The 25,325-nt window shown below is 39.9% G+C and overlaps 1 protein-coding gene across 7 annotated transcripts in view; it reads left to right on the top strand.

The window, feature by feature from the left end:
• EP400 (E1A binding protein p400) overlaps nt 1-25,325 on the top strand; it is a 157,402-nt gene that overhangs the window by 57,833 nt on the left and 74,244 nt on the right. For 6 of the 7 annotated variants that reach the window (XM_075832945.1, XM_075832928.1, XM_075832888.1 and 3 more), the window contains 19 exons: nt 3,981-4,068; nt 4,281-4,388; nt 4,580-4,965; nt 5,284-5,559; nt 5,965-6,150; nt 6,307-6,447; nt 8,213-8,291; nt 8,851-8,906; nt 9,741-9,795; nt 9,935-10,024; nt 11,417-11,515; nt 11,748-11,953; nt 13,545-13,722; nt 13,967-14,103; nt 17,384-17,553; nt 18,439-18,613; nt 19,773-19,909; nt 21,737-21,923; nt 23,053-23,219. In XM_075832945.1, coding sequence (XP_075689060.1) covers nt 3,981-4,068; nt 4,281-4,388; nt 4,580-4,965; nt 5,284-5,559; nt 5,965-6,150; nt 6,307-6,447; nt 8,213-8,291; nt 8,851-8,906; nt 9,741-9,795; nt 9,935-10,024; nt 11,417-11,515; nt 11,748-11,953; nt 13,545-13,722; nt 13,967-14,103; nt 17,384-17,553; nt 18,439-18,613; nt 19,773-19,909; nt 21,737-21,923; nt 23,053-23,219 — 2,921 coding nt within the window. The remainder of the gene's footprint in view (nt 1-3,980; nt 4,069-4,280; nt 4,389-4,579; nt 4,966-5,283; nt 5,560-5,964; nt 6,151-6,306; nt 6,448-8,212; nt 8,292-8,850; nt 8,907-9,740; nt 9,796-9,934; nt 10,025-11,416; nt 11,516-11,747; nt 11,954-13,544; nt 13,723-13,966; nt 14,104-17,383; nt 17,554-18,438; nt 18,614-19,772; nt 19,910-21,736; nt 21,924-23,052; nt 23,220-25,325) is intronic. The other variant, XM_075832935.1, reaches the window with a different exon arrangement.

Genomic DNA, 25,325 nt, shown 5'->3' with positions numbered 1-25,325 from the left:
GAGGTACCAGTACAGAGACCCCAAACCAGACTGCATCCTGGACTACAATAGGTACATGGGAGGGGTGGACTTGTCAGATCAAGTCCTGAAGCCATACAGCGCCATGCGGTGTGGTATAAGAAGCTGGCCGTGCACATTATTATCAAGAACCTAATCTTTAGGGACCAAGAAGGGGGCACCCAGTACTTCTGGAAGCTAGGCCACACGCATCGTACCAGGGCAACATTTTCCAGGAGAAGTTCCCCAAACTGGCAAGAAGGGAAAAAGTCAAAAGAGGTGCAAAGTCTGCTATAAGAGGGGGATAAGGGAAGACAAAATATATCAATGTGACACGTGTCCCGAAAAACCAGGGATCTGTATGAAAGGGTTTTAAAATTGATCATAAATCCCTTAGATTTTTAATGTACCCCATTTTTACTTACCTTGATGCACTCCACACAGCTTATCCCCCTCATCTTTCCCTTCTGAGCCCTGCTGTGTGTCCAGGCAGCTGATAACAGACACATGTAGGGTATTGTCGTACTCAGGAGAACCCACATTACAGTTTATGGGGTGTATATCTCTGGTGGCGCATGCTGGGCACAATATATTGGACATTGAAATGGCATAAATATATAGAAAATTGCAAATCTCACACTGCACCATCTGCTGTGGGGTCAAAATGCTCACTACACCTCTAGATGAATGTCTTAAGGGGTGTAGTTTTTAAAATGGGGTCACTTCTCGGGGTTTCAACTGTACTGGTACCTCAGGGGCTTCGGCATACATGACTTAGCACCAGAAAAGCTCCAGTAGGCCAAATGGTGGTCCTTTCCTTCTGAGCCCTCCCATGGGCCCAATCGGCAGTTTATCACCACAAATGGGGTATTGCCGCACTTAGGACAAATTGGGCAACAAAATGGGGTATTTTGTTCCCTGTGAAAATAAGAAATTTTGATCAAAAATGACATCTTATTGGAAAAAATGATTTTTTTTAAATTTCACAGCCCAATTCAAATACGTGCTGTGAAAAAACTGTGAGGTCTAAATGGTCATAACACCCATAAATGAATTCCTTGAGGGGTGTAGTTTCCAAAATGGGGTCACTTCTGGTGGGTTTCCATTGCTTTGATACCTCTGGGGCTCTACAAATGCGACATGGCACCCGAAAACCAATCCAGCAAAATCTGGACTCCAACAAACACATAGCGCTCCTTTCCTTCTGAGCCCTCCCATGGGCCCAAATGGCAGTTTATCACCACAAATCGGGTATTGCCGCGCTCAGGACAAATTGGGCAACAAAATGGGGTATATTATTTCTTGTGAAAATAAGAAATTTGATAAAAAATGACATCTTATTGGAAAAAATTTCATTTTTTAAATTTCACAGCCGAATTCAAATAGGCGCTGTGAAAAAACTGTGCGGTTAAAATCGTAACAACAACCATAAATGAATTCCTTGAGGGGTGTAGTTTCCAAAATGGGGTCACTTTTGGGGGATTCCTACTGTTTTAGCACCTCAACACCTCTTCAAACCTGGCATGCTGCCTAAAATATATTCTAATAAAAAAGGGGCCCCAAAATGCACTAGATGCTTCTTTGCTTCTGGGGCTTGTGTTTTAGTCCACGAGCACACTAGAGCCACATGTGGAACATTTCTAAAAACTGCAGAATCTGGACAATACATATTTAGTAGTGTTTCTCCGATAAAACCTTCTGTGTTACAGAAAAAAAATGGAATAAAATTGAAATTCAGCAAGAAAAATGAAATTTGCAAATTTCACCTCCACTTTGCTTTAATTCCTGTGAAATGCCTAAAGGGTTAAAAAAAACTTTCTAAATGCTGTTTTGAGGGGTCTAGTTTTTAAAATGGGGTGTTTATGGGTGTTTCTAATACATAGGCCCCTCAAAGCCACTTCAGAACTGAACAGGTACCTTAAAAAAAAAGGCTTTTGAAATTTTCTTAAAAATATGAGAAATTGCTGTTCATGTTCTAAGTCTTGTAACGTCCAAGAAATTTTTTTTTTTTTTTAAAAAACGATGCCAATCTAAAGTAGACATATGGGAAATGTGAACGACTAACTATTTTGGGGGGTATAACCATCTGTTTTACAAGCAGATGCATTTAAATTCAGAAAAATGCTATTTTTTCAACATTTTCTCTAAATTGTGCAATTTTTCACAAATATACACTGAATATATCAAACAAATTTTACCACTAACATAAAGCCCAATGTGTCACGAGAAAACAATCTCAGAATCACTTGGATGGGTTTAAGCATTCCGACGTTCTTACCACATAAAGTGAAATATGTCAGATTAAGGCCAAAACAAGGCTGCGTCCTTAGTGGGTTCATTTTCTTTCGGAGGGACGCCTTTAAGGTGCCTTTTTTTAAATAAAAATGTATATGTGAGTATCCGTGAATTATCATGATTCTTACATACATGGACTCCTGCCACATAGGACTGTTTTGAGGTACCCTCTGATGAATATATTGTACGTTGTTATTGCTTTAGATTCAGAGATGGGATGTTTAGAGCCATTTGATTCATATTTCTAGACCCTGTAACTACATATCACGTTTTTGAACTCCAGTAATGAAGAATTATGGAGTTTCACTATATTATTGCATTGGTCAGTGTTTTCTCAACCACTTAGGCCCCATGCACACGACCTTAAAAACTCCCGTAATTACGGGCCCTAATTATGGGCCCATAGACTTCTATTGGCCACGGGTACCTCCCCGTACGCTTACGGGAAGGTGCTCGTGCCGTTGAAAAATATAAAACATGTCCTATTTCAGGCAGTAATTACGGCACAGGCAGCCCATAGGAGTCTATGGGGCTCCCGTAATTACGGGTGACTACGTGTATGCACCCGTAATTACGGGAGCGTTGCTAGGCGACGTCAGTAAATACTCACTGTCCAGGGTGCTGAAAGAGTTAAACGATCGTCAGTAACTGTTTCAGCACCCTGGACAGTGGCTACCGATCACAATATAGATAAAGCTGTAAAAAAAATAAAATAAAAAAAGACGTTCATACTTACCCAGAACTCCCTGCTTCTTCCTCCAGTCCGGCCTCCTGGGATGACGTTACAGCCCATGTGACCGCTGCAGCCAATCACTGGCTGCAGCGGTCACATGGACTGCCGCGTCATCCAGGGAGGTCGGGCTGGATGTCAAGAGAGGGACGTGTCACCAAGGCAACGGCCGGGTAGGTATGAATTTCTTTTACTTTTATTACGGAAAGGGTTGTCCCTTCTCTCTATTCTGCACTGATAGAGAGAAGGGGCTGCCGATTAGTGCAGTGCAATTTTGCAGCCAAAAACGTGCCCGTAAATACGGGTGGAATACTGGTGACAACGGACCCGTATTTACGGGCACGGGTCCGTAAATACTGGTGCAATACGGGTCGAATACGTGTGACCAAGGACCCGTATTTACGGGTGGACAAAAATACGGTCATGTGCATGCGGCCTAAATCTGTGTGGAATATATATTTATGTTTTTTTAAGCAAACCCTCGTATCAAGAAAACACAAATACTATTTCTAATGTACACAGCAATACGGTAAACCTCACTTAGGCTGGATTCACACAACCAAGTGAAAACTCGCATGTGAAAAACTGAAGTTTTTCACGTCTGCGTTGCACACGAGCGGGACCCGTTTTCATGGATCCCTCATAGACTTGAGTCTTTTGAAGGATCCGTGAAAACGGAAGAAAATAGGACATGTCCTATTTTTCCACGGACCCTTCACACGGTCTGGTAAAACAACAGCCGTGTGAATGGCCCCATTGAAATACACGCGTCCATGTGACTGCCGTTGTTTTATTGGCTGTCACACGGACGTATACTACGGTCGTGTGAATAAGCCCTTAGTTGTAGAAAAGATCCATATTTTACAAAAATATTTGCAAAATATGGAGTTGATTTGACATTTTTTGTAAAGAACACCTTTTAACATCTGTTGTATGTGTTGTGTTTTATCACTAATAGCAATCTCTACCAGGGAGCGGAGCAGTAGGAGCAGCAAATGCAATAGATATCGAGGCCTTTAAAAGACAACAAGCCCTTACACAAGCAGGTATGTCTGCAGCAAATCGTAGTGTGACCACGTGATGGCGCCACATGCACGACTGACTACAAATCTGGCATTAATTAATAGTTCCATCCTACATCTCCAAGACGTGTCCATGACGCTTTGGTTCAGTTTGTGGCTGCTGTTATAATACATTGAGATAGACCAAATGAAATGATGTCTGCTTATTATAAGAGAAGTTCTTTTTATCACTGCAGACCCTAGCAAGAGACCACGCCTTGATGTAACTCGTCATGGAATGGTTTACCAGCATCCAGGGGTGGCATCTGGGGTACCCCTACAGCAACTTATGCCTACTGCACAAGGTATTACCACCTTTTTTGTCCTTAACGGCACAAGTAATTACAGGAGAGGTTTCTAAAGTTTCTTCGTGGCAATTCTTTCATTTTAGAATTGGACCTTTTATCATTTCATCTACATCAGATTTAAATATTATTTTGGTCCTCCATTTCCTTGCAGAGATGTAATTATTATTTTCTTGTGTTTTCCTGTCCAGGGGGAATGCCTCCTAATCCTCAGACTGTACAGCTTACAGGGCAGAAGCAGAACCAACAACAATACGATCCCTCCAAGGGACCCCCTGTTCAGAATGCTGCCAGCCTGCACACACCTCCTCCTCAGTTGCCTGGTAGGGTGCAGGTTCCCAATATTCCCATATCTTCCCTGCCAGCTGCCCTGCACCTGGCACATCAACAAATAATCACAGAAGGTCAGATGCAGCCTCATATCCAGGTACAAGTTAAATCACAGACCTCGGGGGTTCCGATCCAGGCATCTTCCCAGAACCCGCTGCCAGCGCAGATCTCCCAGTCCCTGCAGCCAGCCTTTCATGCTCAGATACCAATGACGGTATCACAGACACAAGGCACTGTTCAGCAACAGGTATGAAAGCTTCTATTTGTATGACAATTCCACCATACAACGGGATTCCTGTCTGTCTGCCCTCTCATCCTAAATCTGCATATGCTTACATATGCATGTCAATTTTTTTTATTTATTAGAACCCTTCCTTTCCTTTGGGCATTTAAATTTTGTATATAAGTGTAGGTGGGAGAGAGGATCTCTGGGTATTTTCTCGGCTGGGTGGCAGTCTGTGTTGCCATCTCTTAATCCTATTTCCTTACATTAGATCATTATGTTATTTTCGGGAATTGGAAACCAATGTATTAATTCTGTAAGCAATATGTTGTTTCCTCATAGACTGTCACCCTGATGAGGCCAGCGGCAGATTCTCCTCAACAACGTCTCACCAACAGCAGCGCGCAGCCAAGTTCTTTTGTGGCGCCTGCTGCCATCTCAACCAATAACACCGTAGCATCCTTCTCGCTGCCAACAAACAGAACGAACCAAACCGCAAATAAAGCTCTGTCCGCTACAGTTTCCAAAGCCTCGGCGGGACCAGTTGGCCTTAAAATGCAGATACAGAGTGTAGCGGGAGCAATTCCAGAGAACTCTCAAGACAAACTGTTGGAACAGGTAAGACGGGTATTGCCAGGATTAGGAAAAGTTTTCTATAAACAAATACAATGCAGTTATTATACTGGCAATGCGAATTATCCCATCAAAGTTAACATTATTGTCTCTGTCTTACTGGAATTTATTATTGCTCACTGTATCATGGATTAAATAATAATTCATATGTTTAGTGTTGAAAATATATTAAAGTAGCAAATATTGCACGCAAAGACAAAGTTCATTCTTTTGGGACTGTTGAGTAATGTGCGGTTGACTCTCCTTCTTGTCTTCCCTCTTGTGGCCACAGCGGGAACACTGTTCTCCCGATAGGTTGGGGTCCTATCAATGTCATTCCTAGTAATATCCCTTTAAAGGCAAATTTTCCTGACTATTGTACTCAATATTGTAATAATCTATACTGCATAGGAAAACCTTGTCCATCAGCGCATTGCAGAGCTTCGTAAGGAAGGTCTATGGTCTTTGAGGAGGCTTCCAAAGCTTCAAGAACTGTCCAGGCCCAAGTCTCAATGGGATTACTTATTAGAAGAGATGCAGTGGATGGCTACAGACTTTGCTCAAGAAAGGATGTGGAAAGTGGCTTGTGCAAAGAAGGTAAACTTTAAAAAAAATTCTATTATGTTTTTTATTTATGTTACTAGCTACTGGTTTACTGCAGCTACTGTATTTGCTGAATGAACCTTGAGGTTAAAAAACTATTCATTGCAGAGGTTTTCAGAATGATTAGCTTTTTCTGTTTTCTCGGTATAGTTGGTGAGAACCGCTGCTCGATATCATGAAGGGAAGAGACTGAACAATGAGCGAGCCCAGAAAGAAGAGGAGAACAAACTAAAGCGGATTGCTTCTACAATTGCTAGAGAGATTGAGTATTTCTGGTTCAACATTGAACAAGTGAGAGTTCGCATTATTACTTTGGATACTTCATGGCCAATGAACATACAGAAAAGGATGCATTGTATTGTCTTGGTTTGCTGAAGTTTTCTCCGTTTCGCCTGTGTTTTTGTTCTGCATGGCACTGCTCAGTGGTATTTAAAAAAAACAAAAAAAAACACCTTGCCACTTCTTTTGCACTCAGCCACAAACGGGAAGGGATGTGTGATGTCATCTCCAGGGGGAGGGGCCATCAATAAATAGCAGCAACCGAATTACAGGTTGCTTCCATCTATCAAATTTCTAATTTACTTACTCGGCTGGTCAACAGTAGTAAATAGAAACAATTACGGTAGTATTTCATTTTTCATATTTCCAGAAAAGTGAAAAATAAAATAAAATATATATATATATATATATATATATATATATACCAACAATTAAAAAAAATATACAAAAAATTTATTCAGCAAAGAAAATGAAAAATTTGGAGCAACACGTTTCTTTTAAGGGTGCTATTGTATCACTCACGGGATGTAGCCCTAAAGTTTAACATAAAACTCCAGTGTATGATGAAAAACTGACAATGATCTCCTGTTACTGGCCAATAATGTTCATTTTCATGTCCCCCGCTGCAATCCATTTGCATGGTAAAGCTCAGGGGAAGAGAGGAATAGTAGTTGCTATCAAATCATCTTTATAGTACAGTGGACTACTTGTAACTGGACTCTATTATTTACTAGTTTAGTCGTAGTGAACTGCATATTGTTTTCAAATTGTCCATTTGGTAATCGATTTTTTTGCCTACTTAAATTTTTGTGTGACATTATCATTCATGGTAGTTTCGTAATTTTGTAATTAACTATGTAACTATGGGGGCTGCCATTTATTTTTTCATCTCTGTATGTTTCGATTAACGACACATACAGAGATGGAATACAGCACATACATCCCCATAGAGAATGCGAACGGGAGCTGTTCCATTCTCTGAAGCGCACGCCGTTTATGTGGTTACGGCGCATGCGCCGCTCCCACACAGACCAAAACTAAGCTCGTTCGCAGAGCGAAATGCGGCGCCACTTTCATGTGGACCGGAAGCCGCTGCCGGACAGTAAGATTACATAGTTACAGTAAGATGACGACTTCCGGCCGCGGCTTCCGGCCATATGTTCAACGAAGCGAAGACGCAAGGAGCGTAGACCAGCGGAGGCGGCGGCGGCAGGAGCAGGTAATTTATGTTCGTGTATGTGATGTGTGTATTATGTTCATGTATGTGATGTGTGTATTATGTTCGTGTATGTTCGTGTGATACTGTCTGCTGAGCCCTGTATCTAATCCTCCTACACTGTGCAGTCGCTCAGAAAATGGCGCACACCGTGTAGGAGGTTTGAAGACCTTCAAACCCCTCCTTCTCCTGGCACTAGCCAGAATAAGGGAGGGGGGATTGTGTGAGGACACTAGAGGAGAGTGTGTCCACCCCAAATTTGCAGCATATATCAATGAGGTTGCTTTACCACAGTGACCATGCTGCAATTTTGGGAACTGCTCCCTCTAGTGCCCAGCACATGGAAATGTTATAAATTAGAATCTAATTTATAATATTTCCTGACTTGTGAAAAAATTAAAACAATATGTAATCACTCAAATACTAATTGTTTAAATGGAAAAAAAAGTACAAATTCTAGCGACACATTCCCTTTGAGGAGGATTCACTGCATACTGTTTTAACTGGTGGTAGTGAAGATATTGCATTATTGGACATTTTTTTTATGTATATACATTTTAGGTTGTGGAAATTAAATTACAAATGGAGTTTCAAGAAAAAAGGAAGAAAGCTCTAAATCTAAATATGGACTCCATGAAAAGTAAGTGATACCTCAAAGGTTTTTTTTTTTATTAAGGCATAAGAAAATCTGTCACATATACTTTATGCCAGAGGTGGCTGGCTATCTGCCTTTTCGGACCCACAATAATGGGTAGGAGCCCCAATCACAAAAATACTGAAGCACATGTATGCCTCACCCTAAGCTCACTTCTTATGTATACATATGCACGCAGCGCTATTCCTGCTGTCAGTACGACAAGTCGCCATTGGAATCCATTGTATGACGAATCCGGCAGAGTGTTGTGGGGTCTGTCATGAACAGAAGCCAAGACACAGATGTAAACAGAGCCCTTCAGATAAAGCTTAAAATTGAAATCGCCCTGTCAGAAAGTAGAGGTGGGGAGAGGCAATAGTTAATCCGGAGTCTTTTTTAAAGTTTATTCTGGGGATTCTTTTAATCGCACCATAAATAAGTGTTTGGTTATTTTGTCTGGATAGTCTGCCACAATTTCCTCCATACATTCAATGGGATTTAAATGAAGTGTTTCATCTTTCCAAGATATGCAGTAAATAACATGACTTTAAATGTTAATTTGCAGGCCCTCTAAAAGCAATCGAAGAGGCTTGTGTGAAACCCAAACACGGAAACAATAAGGTAAGAAATGGAATGCCGTCGTTTCTTTGTTATTTCCTTGCTATAATCAAATCTAATGAATTAAAGGTATTCTCTGGGATTTAAACATTGATGACCTTTTCTTAGGAAAGGCTATCAATGTTTGATCGGTGGGGGTTCAACCTCCGAGACTCCCACCAAGTGCCACAATCAAGAGGCAGCTCCTGCAAGCACCACGTTGCCTTCTTAGTTAACACATGTACAGCAGCTCGTCCGTGTGGCTGTGCCTGGTACTGCAGCTTTTCCCATTCACTTCTATTGACCTGAATGAGACGAGTTGCAGTACCGGGCTTACCACCTGTACAGAAAATCTGCCGTGCCTATGTATACCATTAAGAGCATGCGACGATTGCAGGACGAACTTCTGGCGCCCTTCCAATCAAACATTGATGGCCTATCCTTTGGATAGACCATCAGTGTTTTAGTCTTAAACAACCATTTTTAGGTTTTCGCAATTTATTGGCACTACTGTTTTTAAACCGACATTAAAACATAGGTTTAGTCTCACAAAGATTTGCCACATGAATCCAAGGCACTAATCTATAAAAAATAAATGTTCAGCAACGCTTTAGCCAAGTCGGCCTTTTTCAGGTCACATATCATGCACCTACCACAAAGTCCAAAAATGTTGCCAACATAAAACAATATACAAAGTATGATTAAAATGTTTCATGAGCTGTAATGTAAATTGGATGGATAATATACATAGGTGTGAAGTATGCATGTACACATAACACTAAATAGAAGCCCACAGACAATGTAGCACAAGTAAGTAAGCTGAAATGGAATATGACAATTGATGATATTTACTGACAGATTTCACCAACTTGGAGAAAACGAAAAGCAAGTACCTCTTGGAGTGATGGAGAAGGTTTGTTCAAATTTATTCAGTGAAGGATTTTTACTGATTAATAATTTTAATATAATATTGAAATATTTTAGCACAAGGAGCATGTGATAATGACAAAATAAAAGTTCCCGTTTTTTTAACCTATTTCTGTAATAATAAGGTGAAGATGAGGAGGAGACAATCGCAGAGCAGGAAACCAAAGAAGGGAATGTTGACCACCAGGCTGAACTCTCTGAATTACTACGGGAAGGTAATAGGATTCCTCTCTTTATAGTGGTAATGTATACTGGATCACTTTGTCATTGTTATATATTTCAAGAATGTATCTCAAGTCTCTTATCACATCAGCTCAAACATAATCGAGGAGATTTAGGAAATCTAGTCTGAGGGTCCTTTTACACCGGCCAAAATAGGCCATAAAAACGAGCGCTGATAAACGAGACAGCTCGTTGATCGGCGCTCATTTGTTCCCTTCACAGGGAGCTATGGTCAGTAATGTATGGGGACGAGCAATCGTTACTACGCATGCATTTCCATCATGTCAGCAGCACGTCTCCCTGTTTACACAAGGAGATTTGCTGCCGACAGCGATAATATTTTCTGCTGCATAAGCGATACGATCCGCCGATGAACGAGCATTTGCTCGTTCATCTGCTGATTGCTGCCCTGTTTACACAGGGTAATGCTGGGGAACGAGCGTTTATATAAACACTCGTTTGCTCGATCATTGGCCCGTGTAAAAGGGCCTTAAGGGAGGAATTGCCCATAGCAACCAAACATAATTCCAGCATCATTTTTCAGAGGCAGTTTAGAAAATTAAAGCATTAACCGGATTGGCTTTTTTTAACTCTTTTAATTTGCAGTAGTTTTGATAAATCTCCCCCACCATATGACTACTTTTTTCGGTGCAGATTACTTTCATACCAATTAGTCACCCTGTTGATCCATTGTACCAGGGATACTCTAGGATTACTACTAATAACTTGCAAATTACATGGAAACCATACAACACCCCAAGAGTGTCGTGCAGGGGTCCAATTCTAATTAATAGGGCCCATGATCTATACTATCTAGGCGTCGTACAGTTGTCACGGCAACTGTACTGCCCAATGTGCATTAGAGTCTCTCCACGCCCAATGTCAGTTTGGGCAGGTGAGTACAACTTTAAGGAGGTGAATGAATACCAATGGGATCACATAAATGTGTTAATTTATTTTAGTGCTAAAAGGAAAGTATGCTGGACTATCAAATGTCATATTATACGACACAAACAAAATCAGTGTTACCATTTTACTGTCTTTAGGTAGGTATGATTTTCTTTTTTTTTTTTTTAAACAATACATTTTTATTGAAATGTCAAAGTTTTTTCGATAAACAATAAAAATACAAAACGATGATCCCGAAACAGTTTGAGATCATTGACGACAAAACAAAATCACGAATACCAAATCACAAATCCACTGTGCCAAATTCAAAGCAAAAGTACGTAGAGAAATCTTTCGAAACACAATTAAAGAAAATATTGGGACGTAGGTGTGACTTTCTTAGTCATATATAGGTGTGGCCTTTCTCATGACTATTAGAACAGCTGTGTATTATTTACTATGCTAAGAGCCTTTTTTACCTTTGTTGTTACTTATAGCTGATCTGCCTCTAGATGATTTGGTAAAGGAGTATGATGAAAATTTCCACTGGTCCAATATTTATACCCAGTCCGAAGAAGGGAGACAAAATACTCAAGGCATGTATATAAATCTATTATTTTTGCATAACTCTCCAATAGAAGTTAGACTGTTCTGCAGCTTTACTGTTTCCAAATATTAAAACTCATCCACAGCTATTTATGACTTGCGCTCAAGTTTAGGATAGAAAGATTGCCGGAGTGGAATAGTATGTCTTAGTTTCTGTGGTGGCCAAGTGAAACAACTTACTTTTCACACTTTATTAACTTTTTTCAATATTTACTTTTGCAGATATGAAAGAGTTAAGTGGAGATTCAGATGTCCCGCAGAAACATACCATCCTCATTGACTCTTTACTCGATACCGACCAGTTTAGAATGGCTGACCGGGCAAGTCCTGCACATTTGAGCTCTAGGAAGCACACCAGAGATATTGGAGATGTGGCCCGGGCAGCAGAGCTACTTCTCCCCAGCGGAAGCTCACGGATTGCATGTGCAGTAAGCATTCAGGGCTTATCTTTCTACTACATCCCTAAATAGGCTTGTTACTGCATATGTGTTGGCAAAATGCACTTGTTGCTATAATATGTTGCAAGGCCAACAACACACAGACTTTTAATGCCGTTTTTGCTTCTGTTTTGTCAGCCAACCACAGGAGTGGACACAAAAAAAGGAGATTCATCAGTGCTTTTTTTTATGCCTTTCTCTTCTTTTTGAATTCACCTCTGGCTTTGGCTAAATAAAAATGAACGCATCAAAACTCTGTGTGTGACTTTGGCCTAAGACAAAAAGGACACATTTATCATTCCTATATTGATTTTTAGATCGGAATCTGGCGTGTTACATAAAACAGTTCATAGGGATTTCTTATTAGTGAATGACAGATGTTCACCACTAACCCGAGAACTCTCGGATAACTTTATTGATACGTGCAGTTGTCCGTGTAGTGCAGAACGTTTTCTGACAAAGCACTGCAATTGTGAAGACAATTGGATCATTATTCAATATGTTTCTAAAATGCAGCTATAAAATGACTGCACGGCTTGTATTATCCTGTGTGTTTTCATCTTCAAGCTGCACCAAAGCTGGTAATAGTCAAATAGCTTATTTTGACAGTTTTTTCGACTTCTCATCCATTTATTTGTCGTGTTCTTTCAAACAACTGGTCACAATCTGTTAGGCTGGATTTTTTTTGTCCAGCAGTTGGTAATAGTGTGAAGTTTATGGTACAGTCAGGTGATCAAAGGCTGATCAGACATAAAAAAAGGGTGTATTTTCCCTCTCTTCTGCATATGTAGATCTATGAGTGTGCATGTAAAAGTTTGTAGTGATATCTGAAAAAAGTTAGCCATCTGTCATCTTTGGTATTTTTCCTTATTAAAGTGATCCTGTCAAGTAGAACATGGTGTCCTAGACGTGGGCAGCATGATATAGAGCAGGAGGAGATGAGCAGATTGATCTATAGTTTTGTGGAAAAAGATTCAGTATAACTTTTAATCTTTAGTGAGACCTCCTACTGGACCTAAGCCCAGAATAAGCAAGGGTTTAGTGGTGTACGTTAAAAGTTATACTAAATTTTTCCCCACAAAACTGCATCTCAATCTGCTCATCTCCTGTTCTATAACATGCTGCCTGCAGATCGGACTACATTTTTAACCTGACAGGTTCCCTTTAAAGACTGTGTTAAATAGCTGTTATAATGTCTGGAAGTTGAAACCCCCCCACAGTAGGGATCCAATATTTTTTGTAGAGTACTTCCTTTCTACTACACTACTCTGATGACATTAACCAGTTGCAAACACCCAAAACTATTCAATATTATTAATCTATTGATTATATGAGGTCATCTTCGTACACAGATTGTGATCATCCACATTAATGTCACAAACACTAGGGCCAACTTCATGCAGACGTGATCCGAGAATCCTAGCGGTGAAAATCAACTCTATGATAATGACTTTATCATGCAGAAATTGTTGTGCTTTGAAGAAGATCCAATAACTATAACATAAAGCTGGTATCACAGATGAAATCTATTATCTGCCCTTCTGTTATGTTATATAGGGACTCAGCAATGTTTACTTTGCAGGTGAAGCCACGACCTTCTCATCTGCTTCACGGTACTCTGCGGGAATACCAACAGGTGGGGCTGGACTGGATGGAGAAGCAGTACAAGAAGAATCTCAGTGGCATTCTGGCCGACGAGTCAGGACTAGGGAAGAATATTCAGGTGATTGCTCTCATGGCGCACCTAGCCAGTAATGAAGGTAAGGAATGGAAATTGGAAATACTAATTTTATTATGGATATTTATTTCAACGTTTTGAATTTTTTAGGCATAACTATATAATTCTAAACTTTGAAATAAATATCCATAATGTTAGGTCCCCTACTAAATAATGCTTTTACTTCATTGTCTGATACAGTAGCATAGTGTATTTTATGTTACAGTGATTTATTTTGTGTTGTCCACCACTACTACTGTGTTGTCTATATTTTATAATATTTTCAGGTAACTGGGGTCCACATCTGATTGTGGTGAGAAGCTGTAAAATTCTGAAGTGGGAGCTGGAATTTAAAAGATGGTGTCCAGGTTTAAAACTTCTTTTATACTTTGGAAAACAACAAGAGTTAAGGAAAAAGAGACAGGTAAAGCAGCGAGCGGACCGTGTTGGTGACTCCCATGTGATTTTACAGATGTTCCTATTTCTTAACTCATTGTAGATTTTGTATCAAGAAACTGGCTCTTAACATGTCTTATATGAAAAAGGGGGGAATATTTATGTATCAATACTAAATAGTAAGTCCACGCTCAGGAAATAATATATATTGTTTGTATGCCAACCACTGGGCGCTCGTGGGAAGGTTGTGAACTGTGCTACACATCCATGTAAATGGTAATACTGGTTTGATATTTATCATATGTGGGAATATACCATTGGTAATGTTCCACAGAGGATAATATTCCAATACATATGTGCAGTACTGGTAACAAACGCTGATTTGTACTCACCCTTTTCGGAGTGCTTGTAGTATGTGGGTACACTGTCGTCCAAAGACGATAGCAATAGTACTCACTGGCCCAGTCTGGAGTATTGCTGCACTTACTCATGCAGTAGCACGAAGGTCAGTGGCACTGGCCGGTCTTTGACTTGGTGCCTGCGTCTTATCTTAGATAGGGTGTTCTGAGGCTTGTTGTGCCACTAGTGTTAGTAGTGATGCACGATGCATCGAAACAACGATACTGTTTCGATACTCTGCATCCCCAAACGGTTCGATACCATACATTCATGTATTTCGATACTTAGCTGTGCGGCCGCACAGCTAAGTATAGTAGCACATGAATGTATGAGAGCGGGGCTGTGGCTGTGTAATACAGTCATTGCCACGTCCTGACAAGTGCGCGCCGTCAGGATGATGCGGCCAGCGCTGTACTAATGAGCGGCGGCACTGAAGACAGAACATGGCGGGCGCACTACAAAACACCCCCCCACGTTCTGTCTTCAGTGCCTGCGCCGCCGCTCATTAGTACAGCGCCGGCCGCATCACCTCATGCTGACCGTGTGCACTTGTTGTCAGGAGCGGGGCATTGGCTGTATTACACAGCCACAGTCCCGCTGTATAACGGCGGAGATCAGAGAAACCTCTCATCTCCGCCGCTATTCCCCTGAATGCTGCGATCAAAGCTGACTGCAGCATTCAGGGGAAAACGAGAAGGGGGGATGCCCCTTGGATCGCATAACAGGAATCCCCGTGACGCGATTGAGGGACATACCATATATGGGCAGACAGCCCAGGGTGCATTGAAGGACCCCAGGGCTGTCTTACTATATTTCCTGTTGGGGCATACTTATGTATGTCCTAACAACTGCCTGTGTACTATCAGTACACAGGCTAATGTACTGGCATATATATATATATATATATATATATATATATATATATATATATAAGTTTAAAAATAAAGTAAAAACATAAAACAATATTAAATTAAAAAAAATACACATACACCTTTTTTACAATAAACATTAAAATAAGTCTCAATACGTAAAACATACACACATTCAGTATTGGTGCGGCCGTAATAACCTGCACAACTATTTTTTTTTGCATCATTTATGATGTGTACGCTGTAAAAAAATAAAATAAAAATGGCATTCTTTCACTTAGGGCCTGTTCACATTACCGTTCATTTCCTTTCCGGGGTTCCGTCGGAGGGTTCCGTTGGGTGAACCCCGCAACGGAAAGTGAAACTGACAGCACAGCTTCCGTTTCAGTCACCATTTATCTCAATGGTGACGGAAACATCGCTAATGCTTTCCGTTCGTCACCATTCCGGCTGGTAGCTGTGCTGTCAGTTTCACTTTCCGTTGCAGGGTTCACCCGACGGAACCCCGGAACGGAAATGAACGGTGATGTGAACAAGCCCTTATTGTGGGGCACGAGGTGTGATGAATTTAACCTACATGTGCCTCACATTAATAGTAATTAACCCCATCATGTACCTCACGCATTAACCCATTATGACTGAGGAACATGATGGGGTTAATTACTATTGTGAGGCACATTCAAAATTCATCACACCTCAGGCCTCACATTAGAAAATGGAAGAAATTTTTTTTATTTTATTTTTTTATTACTGTTGGCAAAGTATAGTTTTGGTATAGAAATCACAATACTACACAAAGTATCGAAGTCCAAATTCTGGTAGACAGAGACATCCCTATGTGTTAGTGGTATGTAAATAACATCCAATGTAGATCGATAATGGAATTAAAGGGTGGAAACAGACTGGTAGCACTTCTAGGTAGCAGTTTTTTTTTTCTTTCTTTCAAACAGCAGTAATATATACATTTTTTTTTTTTTTTAACTGATATCAGTGGTGTTTCTGTGTAAGAAGTGGATGAGAAAAACATCTGAAATATTTGTTGGGAAATTGTCCCCAAATGTATCCAAAATCAAATGTGTCCAAAAGCATTTCTGGGCCGTTTTGGCTGCTTCTTTAGCAGCTTTAGATATTGAGATAGTCCCCTTAGATTACCTGCGATTTATACCTATTTTCAGTGTATACTAAAACCTTTACTGGACTCCGTTAATGGATTTCTTTTGTATGGGATATCAAAACTGCAAGCAATAAGTAACACAAAATAACACAAAAGTAATCTATATAATAACAACTTAGGATATGTACATGCAGAGAGAATAATGCTAATAATAAGAATCATCATCAAAAATAAAATAAATCAAATATAATGACTACAGGACAACATACCCAATGAACCACACAGAAAACGTGGACTGGAATTGAAGTTCTACATATTGCATATAGGCATATAATGTGTGTTACACATGCTTATTTGAGAACTCATTTTTCTTCATTTACTGATTTGAAGGGAGACACAATTTACTGTACTTCACTTTTTTTTACATGAAGGGAGATGCTATGGTCCCCAGTAGATATCTTCGTGGAAGGATCTGTCGCAGGACACATCTGTGTGCTTAATAGGGGAGATTTATCAAACTGCTGCACAGGAAAAGTGGAGTAATTGCCCATAGCAACCAATCAGATTGCTTCTTTTATCTTCAATATTCAATCTGATTGGCTGCTGTTGTCAACTGCTCCACTTTTCCTCTGCACTAGTTTTGATAAATCTTCTTCTATGTGTTTTAATATTGGTACTAATATCCGTGTGATGCTGTCACTAAGCTAAGCTAGTGGAGGTGAGATAATGCATCTTGCGTATGAGAATTAGTTGATGTGGGGCTTTCCTCCCTTTCCCTATGTCATATAGATTTCTCTCTGCACTGCTGATTGGTCAAGATTGCTCACGCCTTCAGTTAATGGACGTATGACTATCCATAAGTTTGTGTTTATAACTCCTAGCCACCTAACTAGCTTACTTCATACCTCTAAATTTGTGTTTTATAGAGATGGAATGAGCCCAACAACTTTCATGTCTGCATCACCTCTTACAAGCAGTTGTTCAAGGGACTTAAAGCATTCACAAAAGTGAGATGGAAATACCTTATCCTAGATGAAGTCCATCAGATCCGCAACATGAATGAGAAGCACTGGGATGCCATCTTCAATCTGCCAAGGTTGACATGCCAAGTTTCTTGGACAAAATTAATATTACAGTATTTGAATATATGACATTCATAATAAAATTATGATAATGATAATTTTAGATATTCAAATACTGTCTAGAAGTTGAAATTAGTGTTTTTTCAAGAAAAGAAAAATATTTTATTTAATGCCTCGGAAAGGGCGGAAGTATGGAGCGGGCTCAAGGGCTTATCCCGCTCCATACGCAGCGAGAGCCAGCTGTATATTACAGCTGACACCCTACTCTAATTGCCAGGATCGGTGATAACTCCGATCCTGGCCGTTTAACCACTTAGATGCCGCAGTCAATAGCCTCAAAGGGTATTCCCAGAATCGACAATTATCATGTGGCTAGACGAAAATAGTTTGATCACTGGGGGCCTCACTGATGGGCACCCCACCGATTTCGAGAATGAGGGTCCCAAACCCCCTGTTCCTCCTTACTGCTTGACTGCAGTGAGGAGTACATTGAATGGAGCGGCGCTCGAGCATGCATGCTGCCACTCCATTCAAAATCTTTGGGAATGACGGAAACAGCTCCATAGACATTGAATGGAGCGGCGGGCCCATGATAGACTGCCACTCCATTCAAGCTCCTCCTCACCGTGGGAGGTGCAGTGAGTAGGATCTGGTGATTAGTGGGGCTCCCAGAGTTGGAGCCCCCAGCAATAACACAATTATCACCTAACCTGTGGATAAGTGATAATTGTCAATTCTCTGACAATGTCTTTAATAGGGTAAATAAAAATGTGTTTTCTAAACTGGACAACTCCTTTGAGGGTTAGAGTACAAGTAATAACTATAACGATAGAGAGAGTGTATTATTGAGTGATTGATTTTTCACTCTTTCTATAATATACTTTGTGTTTTTTCCATAGCCAGAACCGACTTCTTCTAAGGGACACCCCTCTGCAAAATACCTGGAGAGATCACTGGACCATGGTGCATTTTTTAATCCCTGGAATATCTAAGCCGTACCTGGATTTCCCACTAAAAACTAGTGGAGAAGAAAGTCAGGAAAATTGCCACAAGCTTTTCATCATGTTGCACAGGGTTAGTTGCTTTGCAAAAAAATGAACTAAGCCTTTCAAGTCATTTAAAGTGTATCTATCATACAGTTATTTCCAAATATACCCAAAATTCTGTGCTGATTAATTTCATAATATATCTTTATAGATATAACGTTATAAATCCCCTTCTTCCCATCACAAGGCCATAGAGTTAAATGATAAAATTATAGCTGTCTACAGCAACAACTAGTGTCCCGTTATCATTGAGTCTAATGAGAGCTGTATAAACTTACTATATGGCTTTGTGAAGAAAGGCAGGGGCTTCGGAGCCCTCTAACAGAAGTCCTATTTAGATAAAAAACGAAACTAAAAATATAGGTACACTCAAAGCTCTTTAAACTAGGGCATCTATCGGATGCCTTGGTTACAGTAATCTAGTCGGGTGCTATTAAAAGGTACAAATACCATAGTGGCAGTAAATAATTCAGAATTTGAAGGCTGTAAGGCAGTTGTGTGTAAAGCATGTTTGACTCCATGACAATACTACAAGAAAAGGGCTGTGGCAGCTGTCACATTATCCCTCTCAGTCAACAGGGTTGCATTGTTTTACGTACGGCTCGCACTCCCTTACATGACCCAAATGTCTCCTAGCTTAGATCATTAGGGCATCTAATGGTAATTTAAAGATGTCTGTTGACATATTCTCTTTTCTTTCTGTGTCCTTATAATGGCATGCAGGCCGACACAAGTATTTCATCAAATTCAGGCAGTAAGAACTGGATACTCTATTGTAGAGCAATGGTGGAAAACAGTAGATTATGATCTGCCGGTAGACCTCAGGATGAAAACCAGTAGATCTCAATGTTTGGCCACAAAGCTATTCTCCTGCTGGTTTTAACACAGAATTGTGATAACGGTCTACTCATAGAGTTATATTTTAGTGTGCCGGTCATCCGCTGATTGGAAAATCATATAGGTACTAATATACACTCTAACGCAGGGCAGGAGGAGCAGCACGGTCATGTATGAAGAAGGCGTGGTTGTGGAGCAAGCCTAATAAGTATCTAAAAAAAAAGGGCAGGCAAAAAATATATATTCATTTAATTCCTTCTATAGCTGTATATTTAAACAAAATATGTTGCTATTACAATAACAGTTAAAATCTGTGTTTGATTATGCCTTTTATTGTGTTTTTTTTTTAGACTGTTCGACCTTTTATATTACGAAGATCAAAAAAAGATGTTGAGAAGCAACTAACAAAAAAATACGACCATGTTCTAAAGTGTCGTCTATCCAACCGCCAGAGAGCTTTATATGAAGATGTCATTCTACAGCCGGGGTACTGCAGTTTTTTGTCTTTTTACATTTTATTACTCTTCCCCAAACTAAATGTACATGTAGTTTTCACTCCATCATTACTTACCGGTAATAATACTTAATCATTTCTAATTCTAATGAATACAACTATATTATGACTTACAACAGCTTGTTTTTACAAGTTTCTATATCTGGCGCATGTGTCCATTCATATTTGCTTTTTTATTAATACATCATTTTGGAGAATTTACTTTTAACCCCTTAACGATGAGCGACGGATATATCCGTCGCAAGCAGGTGTTAGTTCCCGCATATTATCGGATATATCTGTCGCTCTGATCGGGTGGGTACTGCCAGTGTACCCACGCGATCAGTGGCAGAACCATGGCTTTTATACACAGCCTGGCAACTGCCGGAATCGAAGCACGCTCCGATTCCGGCAGTTTAACCCATTAAATGCTGCTGTCAAAAGCGACAGCAGCATCTAATGTGTTTGACAGAGGGAGGAAGCTCCCTCTGTCACCCCATCGGCACCCCCGCAAAGAAATCCCGGGGAGCTGTCGGGTTTCCATGGCAGCCGGGAGCCTAACAAAAGCCCCCAGGTCTGCCTTCATCATCTGCCTATTAGCCCATGCCAGATGGCTATATAAGCGATCAGAAGATCGCATGGTGAAGTCCCTTAGTGGGACAAAAATAAATAAGTAAACCAGTTAAATAAAGTTTATGGAAAAAAAAAAAAAAAAGATTACAGTAAAAATAAAATAAAACCACTTTTTTCCTGAAAAAGTAGTTTTATTTAGTAAAAGTGTCAAATAAAGTTAATAATAAAGTTAACGCATTAATTAAACAACCGGTTGAACGGCGTCCAAAAAAAACGCTAAAAACAATGGCAAAATTCCTTTTTTTTCTCCCATTCCAACCATAAAAAATGCAAACGTAGGAAAACATAAAACCTCTACATATTTGGTATCCCCATAATCGTGCTGACCCATAGGATAAAGGTAACATGTTATTTATGCCGCATAGTGAACAACGTAAATTTATAACGTGAAAAACATTGCTGGAATAGCTGTTTATTTTCCCATTCTTTCCTAAATTAAAGTTAATAAAAGTTAATCAATATATTATATGCATCCAAGAATGATGCAATTGAAAAATACAACTCGTCCCGCAAAAAACAAGCCCTTATACGGCTATGTCGGCGGAATAAAAAAAAAGTTACGACTCTTAGAATGCCACAGTGAAAAAACAAAAAATAATCCTTGGTCATTAACGCGCAAAATGGCATGGTCATTAAGGGGTTAATTTAGACTTAATTTATACAAGTAATAAAGTACTGAATTCTGAAAAGAATACAGATTACTTGAATATTTATTTACCTTTTGTATTTTTATCTGCATTGATTTTTAGCACCATTTCTGTGTTCTGTCATTTTTTTTCTGCCCTAATTTCATTTTATTACCCAGCCACAACTACAGATAAAAAAGAACTGTAAATCAATGTCAGAATAAAAGGCTGCTTATTCCGAATTGACTTGTATAGGTAAAATACTTTACAATACGCACAACGACAGAACATAGCGCGTAGTGGAAATTCAAAATGAAATACGGTCCTGTATACTCCGGTATAAATTAGACATCATGTAAACGTTATTAGCTCTTTTTTTCAATTTCATAAAAATTATTTCAAAATCCTATTACCAATTAGGAAATATGAACTTTCATATTGTGTGGGGATCCGTATATTTTCTTGTGTATAGCTATTACAATTTAGATGACAGATTGTTCTACATGACAAGTGTTCCTTATAATGTACTTTCTGATCAATGACAAGTCCTTCTTTTGTATAGAACTCAGGATTCCCTGAAAGGAGGACATTTTGTTAGTGTTCTTCACGTCTTGATGCAGTTACAAAGGATCTGTAACCATCCAGATTTGGTGGATCCGCGTTCTGGACATTCCGCCTATGCATTTGAGCCTCTGAAATATGAGACTTCATCACTTGTGTTACAAGCATTAGAATATCATCCCTGGAAGGTAAGAAGCATTTTACCCTTAGACAAGCTAATCGAATAAATAAAGGAAAACTAGAGGCGTTACCTATAGCAACCAATCAGGTTGCTGCTTTCATTTTCCAAAGGGACCTCTGAAAAATGAGCGCTAGGATTTGATTGGTTGTCTAAAGCAACTGCTCCACTTTTCCCTTGCACTAATTTCGATACATCAATTAAATTCCCCATTCGATTCAGATGCTTTCTTATCTTTATAAAATATTTTGGAAAACAGATTGAACATAAATCACTTTCATAACATCCTATTTTCCCTTGAAAATTTCTGATTTCCGTGGGGAGAAATGTAGGCAATATTTGACATTGCGTCATATTATGCATAACAAACTTTGATAAAATCAACATGATAATGGATTGTACATCATTCTACAGTCTAAGGATACTTTTTTTTTTTAATACTTTTTAATAATACACTATTTCATTTCAACCTGATGACTAAGAAAGATCTGGAAAAGAAAAGAGTTGATGCAGTATAAAAAACATGTTCAAAGGGGTCCATAGTGCTAACGGCTAGGACTGCAATGTGTCAGTGTCTTGTCCGCTTGTACAATAAGGACTAGGATTATGTGACTGCAACTCTTGGATTTGAATGTGTTTCAGTCACAGTCCGGTCCGGTCACAGACTTCACCGATGTTTTTTTTTTATGACAGAAGATGATTTTTCACTTGATTTCACCTAATGTCATGCCATTTTGAGGTCCAACATTCTGTTCTTATTAATTTTATAATATATCTTCACCGTTTTTCTGAAACAGAGCTCTGAATTCCCAGCATAGACAGAGTTAATGTTCCCTGAGAGCAGCAAAAATAATACAATTTAACTCCGTCTGTGCAGGGCATATGGATCTCTGTATGAGAAAAAAATGGGTCTCCGACCACTATAATAATATATTACCTAAAGAATTACCACATTTTCAACTCTTTTAGATAAAAAATAATAATAAATGTTGTTCAAGGGTGGACATTTACATTTTAAGTGGATCTATGTACAAAAACACGCTGTTTTATATGTTTTCATTCCCACATCCCCGTGCCATTATATACAAGTTTCCTCTGTTTTCGAAGAAAGTGACTGATTTTATGTTTTCATTAAACAGGAGCCCGATCTCTCTCTCTTTGATCTGCTGGGGTTGGAAAATAAGATGACCCATTATGAGGCCCAGCTATTGCCTGTCCTAAAGGTGACTAAAAGATTGATGGAGGAAATATACAACTCTCCTGACACTTCGCCTCAACCCAACCCAGTGAAAATTAAACCAAACAGGTATATTGGCAAGTCCTCATTCTTCCTGTTCAGGTTGAAGCATGATCCTATTGTGTTTTTGGGACCGTAAATATTTAAAGGTAAACACCATATTACACAAGTGCCCGTCCTTCTCACTGGACAATGCTGTTGCCATGGCAACCGTAAGACGCCTGGAGAGTATTGTGCATTGGTCCAATTAATCAGAATTGGACCTGTGCACAATACTCTCCGGGCATCATAAGGTTGCCACGGCAACAGTACCATCCAGCACACAGAAGCGTCTCTTCGTGCCCAATGTTAGTTCGGGTGGGAATGTATAACTGTACTGACACTATAAAGCTACGCATCACTAATTGGACCACCGAAAAAGTCCATACTTACAAATGGACACAGCCAGGTCAGAAACGCTGATGAAGTGAGCAGGTGCTTTAAATAATAATAGCCACTCCCACTGGTCTTGAGGGGAGTGGTATGTGGTGCATGGGATGTGTAGTAAGAAATAATAAATGAATAGTGTGTGTGCAAGTGTAATACTATAAGTGAAATATAGGGGGCAGTAATGAGTGAAGTGCCTCAATAGAAATAAATGGATAATGGGGTGCAAGTGTGTGAAACATGGAGGGATAGTGTGTACGTCATGAGGCACAACGTGTATAGCCAGGTAGAAGCCTATTTGTGACGCCTTGATAGTTCATAGAGCGGGCTACCCTGCTTGCTATGCCAAACAACAACACACCATGCTCTCCCAGCATCAAAGACCTGGCTGTGTCCAAGAGAAGCGGATATACATAATAATGAAAAATACCTGGGGTATTGGTAATCATTTTGGCCAAAAGGACGCAAGCTCGCAATCCACGACAAGGATCCCCAGACTTGCGAGTCCCTAACTCCTAAACTGGAACAGAACGTTCCTGATGCACAAACAGAACCGATAAAAACACAGGGACATATACAAAAACACCGAAAAAGGCCATACTTACAAATGGACACAGCCAGGCCAGAAATGCTGATGAAAGGGCGAGCAGGTGCTTTAAATAATAATAGCCACTCCCACTAGTCTTGAGGGGAGTGGTGTGTGGTGCATGGGATGTGTAGTAAGAAATAATAAATGAATAGTGTGTGTGCAAGTGTAATACTATAAGTGAAATATAGGGGGCAGTAATAAATGAAGTGCCTCAATAGAAATAAATGGATATTGGGGTGCAAGTGAGTGAAACATGGAGGGATAGTGTGTACGTCATGAGGCACAACGTGTATAGCCAGGTAGAAGCCTATTTGTGACGCCTTGATAATTCATAGAGCGGGCTACCCTGCTTGCTATGCCAAAAAACAACACACCATGCTCTCCCAGCATCAAAGACCCGGCTGTGTCCAAGAGAAGCGAATATATATAATAATGAAAAATACCTGGGGTATTGGTAATCATTTTGGCCAAAAGGACGCAAGCTCGCAATCCACGACAAGGATCCCCAGACTTGCGAGTCCCTAACTCCTAAACTGGAACAGAACGTTCCTGATGCACAAACAGAACCGATAAAAACACAGGGACATATACAAAAACACCGAAAAAGGCCATACTTACAAATGGACACAGCCAGGCCAGAAATGCTGATGAAAGGGCGAGCAGGTGCTTTAAATAATAATAGCCACTCCCACTAGTCTTGAGGGGAGTGGTGTGTGGTGCATGGGATGTGTAGTAAGAAATAATAAATGAATAGTGTGTGTGCAAGTGTAATACTATAAGTGAAATATAGGGGGCAGTAATAAATGAAGTGCCTCAATAGAAATAAATGGATAATGGGGTGCAAGTGAGTGAAACATGGAGGGATAGTGTGTACGTCACGAGGCACAACGTGTATAGCCAGGTAGAAGCCTATTTGTGACGCCTTGATAATTCATAGAGCGGGCTACCCTGCTTGCTATGCCAAACAACAACACACCATGCTCTCCCAGCATCACTAATTGGATAAATGGAGGATATTGTTTTGAATATTTGATTCACGTGTCACAGTCCGCTTGGGTTTTTCTGCTGCGAGTAGTCACAAAAAAATAGCGGAAAAACTGCGGTTTTTAAGAAAACGCTGCAAAAACGCCATTTGACCACAGTGTGTGAACACACTTTTT

The sequence above is a fragment of the Rhinoderma darwinii genome, chromosome 1 (genome assembly GCF_050947455.1).
Source record: "Rhinoderma darwinii isolate aRhiDar2 chromosome 1, aRhiDar2.hap1, whole genome shotgun sequence".
Classification (NCBI taxonomy): Eukaryota; Metazoa; Chordata; class Amphibia; order Anura; family Rhinodermatidae; genus Rhinoderma; species Rhinoderma darwinii.
This window is presented reverse-complemented; position numbering and strand designations above follow the sequence as displayed.